The sequence below is a fragment of the Leiobunum rupestre genome, chromosome 10 (genome assembly GCF_980474605.1).
Source record: "Leiobunum rupestre chromosome 10, qqLeiRupe1.1.hap1, whole genome shotgun sequence".
NCBI lineage: Eukaryota > Metazoa > Arthropoda > Arachnida > Opiliones > Sclerosomatidae > Leiobunum > Leiobunum rupestre.
This window is the reverse complement of record NC_143393.1, coordinates 23,366,427-23,375,625: the sequence shown is the minus strand read 5'-3', so window position 1 is coordinate 23,375,625 and position 9,199 is coordinate 23,366,427. Positions and strand designations below refer to the sequence as shown.

The 9,199-nt window shown below is 35.5% G+C and overlaps 1 protein-coding gene across 2 annotated transcripts; it reads right to left on the bottom strand.

The window, feature by feature from the left end:
* Nucleotides 1–2,488: 2,488 nt before the first annotated feature.
* On the bottom strand, nucleotides 2,489–9,024 carry LOC149925088 (tyrosine-protein phosphatase non-receptor type 11-like). Of its 2 annotated transcripts, none has more exons than XM_090159992.1 (13): nucleotides 8,856–9,021; nucleotides 7,838–7,969; nucleotides 7,317–7,511; nucleotides 7,085–7,247; nucleotides 6,775–7,008; nucleotides 6,601–6,697; nucleotides 6,447–6,526; nucleotides 6,221–6,373; nucleotides 5,801–6,152; nucleotides 5,508–5,659; nucleotides 5,215–5,441; nucleotides 3,347–3,522; nucleotides 2,489–3,288 (listed from the first exon to the last, which is right to left on the bottom strand). In XM_090159992.1, the coding sequence occupies exons 1-12, from the start codon at nucleotides 8,867–8,869 to the stop codon at nucleotides 3,390–3,392; spliced, it is 1,932 nt and encodes a 643-aa protein (XP_090016118.1). In that variant the 5' UTR covers nucleotides 8,870–9,021; the 3' UTR covers nucleotides 2,489–3,288; nucleotides 3,347–3,389. The 2 variants fall into 2 exon arrangements, with proteins under 2 accessions (XP_090016118.1, XP_090016119.1); XM_090159993.1 differs by lacking the exons at nucleotides 2,489–3,288; nucleotides 3,347–3,522 and adding exons at nucleotides 4,272–4,323; nucleotides 5,133–5,160 and having other exon boundaries at nucleotides 8,856–9,024.
* Between the last annotated feature and the right edge of the window lie 175 nt (nucleotides 9,025–9,199).

Genomic DNA, 9,199 nt, shown 5'->3' with positions numbered 1-9,199 from the left:
GGCGAACTGGCGTCAAGCTCGGCCGTAGGCGGCAGCATTCCAGTTACCTATGAGATTTCTATGATACAACCCCTTGAAATCGGGGCGGCGTCACAAAATTGAAGGGAGCACGGTTTAAAAACAATACACAACATTAAACCAAATGTATAATATATAGTACTGGAAAGTATCAAATATAAGTTACAGAATGCAACAATAAAATTATATATATAACGAATAAACATTTAAATTCCTAAATATTTTCACGACGCCACTTATTTTTATTAGCCCTCCAGGTAACCAGAATGTGTTTAACTATATACAAGGTATTAAAATTTCTCGACAATCCAAGGGCTTCCTCTAAGGAGATTTCCGGGTTCCGCACGCGCCATTCAAAGATATCTTCATCGCTTTCACCAACCGGACAATGAAAGAGTACATGGGTGATGTCTTCATAGGCATTCCCACACAGCTTGCAGGCCGGTTCAAAACCAAACAACCGATGTTGCCTCTCTCCCGTCAGAAGGCAGCCCGTTCTAGCGCTCGAACAGGAGGCCACTTCACCAAGAACCATCGTAACACGATTTGGTTTGTGGCTTCTGTTTCACTTGGTAAAGCTTCAGACTATTCTTGCTTTTGACATCATTACGCCAACGCCTCTCCGCCGCTTCATGAACATCTCGCACTACTACAGCAGCCCATTCTCTCTCGTTCGTCGCTGTATTCCGGGTCGTGCCATTGCCAAAGACACGATCAAGCTGTGCCATACGCTTAAGTAGCCTGGTCTCAACTCCTTGAAGACTCAGCGATCTAAAAACTAGGCCAGGAAGCATGGACGCCGGCATAAGTAACAGCCGCCCTAGGTATTTCAGCTTATTCGTAGCTTCACGTTCCTCCATGCTGCTCCAACCCATTTCACCTTTAATTGCAGCGTTAGCCGCGAAAGGGCCCGCCGAAAGTGCAACACGGCCAAATTATCTCTGAGCATTTTCAAAGGCTGTGATTGAGACCCGGGAATACGGTAGAACATCGTTTGCATACGTGATGGTGGGTACCGCCACAGCTTTCCACAAAGTCCTAGATACACTGTATTTGTTATATGATCCATCCGCCATATTCTTGACCGCCCACCGTAGACGAGTAGCTTTAGCTACAAGGTTGCGCTCATGATTTTCCATATAGTTAGGCTTGGAACAGAACAGGACACCAAGATAGCTTTACTCTTCCACCACTTCCAAAGAGGCGTTTTGCAACGTAAAGGGGACCGGGCTAGCTTCGTTTGACGTACCAAACATCAAAACTTTTGATTTATCTGGGCTAAACCTTAACGCCTTGGAATTAGCATAAGCGGAACATCTATCCAACAGCTCCTGTAAATCCGCCGCAGACTGTGCCAAAAGAAGAATGTCATATGCAAACAGTAAGCAAGGGATCGACACTTGGCCAACAGAGGCACCTTTATCCTTCTCCACCTTTTCGATCTTAGCGCCAACTCCCGACTCGGACAAACTCACCGCAAGGCCATTGATATAAGAAATAAACAGTACGGGGGACAATGGACACCCCTGACGCGAACCTACACCACACCTCAACGACTCAGTAGTAACACCTTGGGCTGTGTATATATACGAGCTATCAGCGTACAGTTTTTGAATTTGGCGAACGACACTCGGGACAAAGCCGAAGCCACGCAACGTTTTTCCACAACTTATCATGATTGAAACTGTCGTACGCCTTGTGAAGGTCAAGAAACGCAGAATATAGAGCGAGCCCCTGCTTCTGAGAGAGTTCAACCAGCTGAGAAAGCACAAAAATATTGTCCGAAATCCTTCTACCTCTTCGAAAACCATACTGAGCTTCATCGAGCAAGCCGTTTAATTCCATATACCCGCTAATGCGTTCTTTCCAAAGTATGGCATACACTTTGTAGAAGACCGACGTTACTGCTATAGGACGATAGGAACTGAGTTCTTGATCAGCCTTTACCTTTCCTTTGAAAACCATAGTAATACGTGACTCTTTCCGCTATCCGGAATATCATCTTGATGCATAATTTCGTTAAACAGAAACAAAATACAATCCTTTGCCAGTACAGCCAACTTCGATTTCGCGTGTAATCGAAATTGGCTGTACCCAGGTAGCGCCCCGGTTCTTTTTATTTTAGGACTTGACCGCTGCTCTTTAAGAAATTCCATTGCGTTCAAAAAAGTCTGCCGGCTTTTTTTCGATTCGTGCAAATGAAATAGGCGGTGACGCCATCTATGGGGTAAAGTTACTATTCTATATAAAGCGGGTTTTTCGGATACAGACTCGGCTGAGAGCAAAATCCATGTAACAATGTACTCAAATCTTAAGAAATTACGTCGATTTTGCTCTCAGCCGATTAGAAAAAGTGGATTTTCGTAAAAAAACCATTACTTTACGAAACTTGCTAAAAAGAGCTTACGTCATAAATAAAAAAATCCATTTTAACTCATAAAATATCTTAATTTATTTGACATTTTTTTAAAAGCTGCTGCAACATTGTCAGACGCGTAAAAATAAAAAAATTAAGAAGTTTGTGTAGGTGTGTAAATAGGGCTTAATATTATACTACAGTAGAATTTGTGTAATAATTACAATACAATTGCTATACATTTTTGCTCTTTCTTAAGTGCAATAATAAATTTAACTAAGGAAAGCACTTGTCATAAGATGGGCCACGAATCTAAATATTTCTTGTGTATAACTATATATTTAGTAATGCGTTTGTCTTCTCTAAATTAGGCGCAAATAACGAGTTCTTTTAACGCCATAGTTCGCTCTTTTTGTGTAAAAAATTTTGTTTATCAAAGTTTTTATCATTCTACCAAATTCATAAAAAGAGAATATTGACATTTAAGTTTACCGAGAAAAACGTTCGTTTAAAGGTATCTAATTTATGAAGAATGAGACTATACAGTTGGAAGTCGATTTGATAGAAATAGGGTCAGAAGACCGCGAGTTAAAAAATATATTTCCACCAAAATTGTTTTGGTCAAGGTATAATGTTACGACTTGCATAGCCTAATATTAGTTCAGATAAACGTCAATCAAGAGAGGGTTTAATTTTTAGGAAGCGATCCAATCTTAAACAAGGTGGCAAAATTTTAAGAGCGCGTTAAGTTGGTATAATAAATAAGTTTCTTCGGAATCCTGAAAACTATTTAAAAAAAGAGGCACAGCAGGTGAAATTATGCAACTTGCTTCTATAATGAAGTTCGCAAAGAGACAGTCGCTTCTTTTTTTTGGTAGTCAAGTTTTAATGTTTTCTAATTAAAACGCAGTTCCCTAAAAAGGTTTTTTTTTAATTATCTATTTTTTCTTGAAATTATAAAGTTTAACGCACCTGATATATCCTTTTCATTTGAAAAATTAGAAGAGCAAGTCTATCAAGATTTCCTTGGAGGAGGAGGAGGAGCTACCGTCATGGGTAACGAAATACTACTGAAGCTGGTGATACTTGGTGATCTTTCTTTAAGGGGAATATTTTCATAAATTTGTCTAAGTGGCTCATCAGGAGGCCTAGAAATGACATTATATTAAGATAAATTAAACTTTGTACTGAAGCGAACGAATATCAGTTTCATCATGACAAAAACCTATTGCGACTGAATGAAAAAATTCAATAAGTCAATTAATGAACGACAACGTGAAACCAATTTTGCAAAATTTATGTATATATTCCAACTGAGCTGATTGACGAACTTCATTTTATTTTAATGCAATTCACAGGTTCCCCTAGATTTGTGTTATAAACTTTAAACTAGACTGGCTCTCTTATGACTAGGGCTGAGACTTGAGACTCTAAAATAGTTCTCAGACTCGATAGGATACCCCGGTCCTTTGCCAAGACTTAAGTTAAAAATTAATCGAAGTGTACTCTAGTTTATTAATAAAATGAAAATATCCCACGAGTCCATTATTTCCCGGCGCTTTTTTTGCTTTGCTTCCAAATATTCCGCAAATAATTTCTGTTTAGTAGTCAATATTTATCACAAAAGCGATAAATCACTGATAAAAGTGATAAAAAAATTTAGTTTTAGAGAATGTTTGTAATATTTTGAAACCAATTGGAAATTTTAAAATAGTCATAAATTTAATAATTAGTTAAGTACATAATGAATAATTAGTTAAAATATATTTTTTTCTTATTTTAAATGGTTAGGATAAAACTAAGGGCCCGAATAGGACTCAAATTAGCCTCAAAAGAGTTAAAATCCATTTCTTATGGACTCAAAGACTCGAATGAGCATTGCAAAATTGGACTCTAAGACTTGCACACCCGTAGTTACGACACAGTTCCTAGGTAGATGATAAAAAATTAAGCATGTGCGAATATTTATTTTGGGTTTTCGGGTCGAGTATCGGGTATTAAAAATTTTGCTTTTCGAGTATCAAGTCGAGTATCTAAACTTTATCGGGTTTTCGAGTATTTAGGCTTAGATTAAAAAATGGGTTTTGAGTACTCGAGTAACCTCGGGTACTTGAGTAACTTCGAGTACTCGAATAATTATGCTTAGCTAAAAATTATGGTTCGAGTATTCAGTTCTAAATTTTATTAGGAAAAAACAAAGTTAACTTTCAAAACTGGTGAATTAACACTGAGTCATATTTAAAGCTTTTAAATATACTACACTACTGAGCTTAACTTTCCAAACTAAAATTAAACCACCTACAAAAGGTTCGTGACTAGTGATTAACAAGCTACCAAAAAGTAATGGGAGGTGAGGGAACTTTAAGTTATGGTTAGGCTTTTAATTTCAGTTTCATTTTGTACCTTTACTTGCTTTTAAAACAATATCCAATCAGGAAGAACCTAAGAATTTATTCTGACTCTTCGACCAATTAGAGGGTTTAAGGACAAGCCAAAAAGATGTTTTTTTTTGGGAAAAAATCCATAAAACATAACGGTTTTTTTTTTTCGAATATCCCGCCGAAAACTCGCGGGTAGGGCCTTTGCAAAAATTGGCCTATCGGGTACCCGAAAATCTAAGCCTATGCTTTGAGTTTAGACCCGAAACTTTTTCGGGTTTTTTTAATAACGATTTTCGGGTATCGAGTCGAGTACCCGACTCGATACTCGATCGAGTACTCGATTAAAATCGGGTACTCGCACATGCTTATAAAAAATTCATTGAAATCAATGAATTTTTATGATGCCTACGATGATGATAAACATTCAATAAAAGAAAATTTAAAATTAATTTTACAGACCTGGGAATTAAATTGTCTTGTGGTCGTGGTGGTATCGGGGGCTTTTTACCCTCTTCCAATGGGATGGGAGGAATTCGAGGAACCGTAACTGGTGGAACTGGATTTGGCACAGAGTTTGAAGAATTTAGAGAGGTTGTTGATTTACAAAGAACTTTAAGCATATCACAGCCACCAGTCTCATTTGCGTACTTGATATTTGTGTATTCTCTGCCTAATTGAATGCTTTTCTGAAGAGCAAATTAAAACTGGATAAATAATTGATTCGTTAAATTGGCGAAAAAATTGTTATTTACTTGTTCAGCCTGCATTCTTTGCTGCAAAGTTTCAATATAATGCTCAACTGCGAGGTAAACAAATTTATACTGGGCTTCTGTTTGAACCATTCCCGATCTTTGAGATCTTACTAATTGAATTGTTCTTTGAATATCAATCTCACAATCCAAACCTGTTAATTATAAATTTTAACACACCAATAATGACACACAATATTCATAAAATTAAAATTACATGACTTGACTTTTCAAATTTTATTTGATAAAAATATTTTATCAGTCGTGTAACTTTAATTTATAAGAAAATGGCAGACCTTGTTTCTTTATCCTTTCTACAATAGTATCAATCACGATAAACGTTCCGGTACGACCAATACCAGCGCTGCAATGAACCACGATGGGTCCCGCTTCTGGTATTGACTCTTGACATCTATTGACATCGTGTAAGAAGTTTAAGACACAGCCAGGATCCGAAGGAACTCCGTGATCTGGCCAGGCGGTAAAATGGTAATGAAATATTTTCCTGCTTTCGGCCTCAGAGTCTTTTATCAGCAAAAATTCTCTCAGAATATAGTCAGCTGTTTTAGACTCAATGAGGGTTTTAACCGTTATTTTGCCAAATTCTTTAGATTGACCTTCATCCGGCCAATACTTGACGCATTTATTCTAAATAAATTTGAGTTTATACCTAAACATTTCACCAACAACATTATAACAATAGAATTTAATTTTACCTTTCCACGTTCTACTTCTTTTGTGGTCATAACAATAACTCTGGTGTTTTCTTGCCAAATCATCCAATAGAAATCTGGGACTGTATTTAAGAGACAACCTTGGGTTGCAATATAATTTTTTCTCAACTCTTCAGGTGTACTTTCATCATAGGGCTTAGTTATCAAATAAAAGAACTTAAGTATTTATGTTATGTATCTAATTACAATAAAATTTAAAAAACCTCACTCTTATCAAATTTGCATTAATGTAGTCCGAACCTTCTACACTTGAATCAACGTCTTTTAAAATAACTCTGGTATGATCAACTAAAGAAACGAGATAATTGGCAAAATTTTTCAGCAAACGCTACATACGAAAAGGGTTTATATAAATAACTTACAGGGTAAAATATTTTTGTAACGGTTTTTAGCTCTGTTTTCCGGTTTCTGACCTTCTTTTCGTTTGTATAAATGTTTGCATTCTTGTTGTTGGAGGTACTAATTAAACGGTTGAAGCGTTAAGTTATTAATTGAACTCAAAAACGCTAAATTGAAAAAAAAAAAACAAGACTTACTTCAAATTCCTCCCAGAAACCTGCTTTGTAATTTCCAGATAGGGGACCATTTTCTTTGGATAACTCTCTAACCCTACAATCAATTGTTGAGGCGGTAATTCGTGTTGCATTAAATGGTAGTTTAAGGTGAACAACAGTTCCAGTTGTTTCCACCATGGGATTCTTTTTATAATGTTCCACCAAGTCTGTCAAACTTTCAAATTTTTCACCACCTCCAACATCGTATTTTCCTTCCTAGAATTAATGCAAAATTATCTCAGATTAAAAATGAAAAAAAAAATAATAAAAATTTATTTAAAAAACAATCTACATGATATCTGATAATAACGTGAGTAGCCTTATCATCAGTTCTAACAGTAAGAACGTAATCCCCGGGTTTACTTTGACTCTCTCGAACTAAAAAACTGCCATTTTTCCCTTTCTCTAACAGCAGCTTTTCAGCTTCTTTTCCAGATAATGGACCGTGAAACCACCTATTTAAGATTGAAAAAAATTTCACTCTTTCAATCAAAACTTGAATGTTGAAAAAAAATTATTCGAACCTTTCAGTAGTTGGATCTGCGCAATTGAGGGGAAATTTCAATTCAATAATCTCCCCATTCTTTTCTCGGAGCTGGCTTTGATTCTCCATATAATGCTGCACTAATTCTGCCAGGGTGGCAAACTTCTCTCCACCGTACAAATCATAATAGTCTCCCGTATTCTGTATTTTGATGTGTGTAACCTCCCCGTTTCGTCTAAGCATGAAATATTAAAGGATGTTACCCATAAAAACATACTTTATATTTTGGGAAAGTATGTATAAATGTTTATTGGACAATGTGGGTTATTCCGTAAAGGTTAATGCTTGACTGGTCACCAACGGGGCAAAATAAAAAATATATAATTCAAATCAGGCCTAACCTAAATCCATAATAAAGCTATGGGTGAATGACTTTATATTCTGGCTTCCCCTTTTTTGAATTAATTCACCTAAAAAATCTTGCTTAAACCTATTTGATATTCTAGCTATATCAAGTTCGCACTAAAGCATAGAGGTATAAAAACTGGGAATTTTATTTACCTGACAGATAATGTAAAATCTCCAGGATTAGATTTGCTTGGTCTAGCAAGAAAACTGCCATCAAACCCACGCTCCATTAGTAAGCGCTCGGCTTCGACACCAGTAATATTTGGGTGGAACCAGCGTCCGTGGCTAAAATAAATAAAAACAAACAAAATCACTATAGAATATATCAAACTAAATATCCCTACCAAAGATGGGCAATAGATTTGTTTCGCTTGTACTCAATTTAAAATACCACTCTCAATTTATACAAGGAAAATCTTTCATTTTACTAATGACTAATTTTGAAGGCACCACCACTAGTTTTACCTTTGAATGTTTTTCTGGAGGGCAAAAATTAAAAATTAAATTTGTAGGTTGTCGAAAGGAAGAGCCAATTCAAGGACAAAGTATGGGTGTAACATTTTCACCAAAACTCCTTTTTTTATAGAAAGTCCAAGCTTATATGGACTAATTTTTAGCTTAGGGCGTAATACGCAGACTTAGTAGGTGGTGCTACAAAAATTTATTGGGACCACAAACGCCTTCTCTAAAGTGAAGAATCTCTGCCAAAACCCCCATTTCAAAGAAAATTAAGTCAATATATTCTTCCCAATACATTAAAAATTTTATTTTATTTTATTTAAAACTAGACTAGTTTAACATATAAATGAGTGGGTAGAACTAAAGAGGAAGTTTAGGTATAATACGGAGAAACGGACAAATCGATAATTAACATTTTATAAAGTATAGATATGTATATCTGAATCTATAAACCTATATAATTATGAATATATGGCATACAATTTATATAAGTATTTTAAAACAAAATTTTCTAAAACTAATCTTGTTTAATGCTATGACATTAATATCTTCCACAACATTAAAAGCTCAGCAAGCATAAATGACAGAGGGGGGAAGGCAAGGATAACAGAAAACCTGAGAAAAGGGAGGAACTTGAGGAAGTAACTACTAGCTGGGACATTTAGCAGACCAAGGCTTAAGAAAACTATATGAAATACAAAAACTTACTAACCTTCTAGACCCCATTTATTTATGTAATATGAATATTTGCAATACTTTTACTTATATTTCACTTATTTTAAATTTTTTTTTTATAATTTTTCATTATATTGTTATCTTAGAAATATGGATATTGCATTATTAATGACCAAAATTAACAGTGTAATCCCGAAAAATTGAATAATAAAAAAACTGTGTGATGGGAAATATTATCCGATAGATGTCGGCTTGCGGTGGTTGACCAGCAGCGTTGCCATATACGATAGTAAATGTCGATAATTTCGAGTTAATTTTTGGGCACAATATTTATTAATTTATTTATTTATTCAAGAAAAAAACACTTGGAAAACCTTATGT

Bases quoted from the DNA above. Each gene is read 5' to 3' on its own strand.
- LOC149925088 (XM_090159992.1), bottom strand. The intron at 6,374-6,446 runs GTGAGGTTTTTT...TTGATAACTAAG, and splicing joins TTAATGCAAATTTGATAAGA to CCCTATGATGAAAGTACACC. The intron at 3,523-5,214 runs GTCTGTAAAATT...TGTCATTTCTAG, and splicing joins CAAGACAATTTAATTCCCAG to GCCTCCTGATGAGCCACTTA.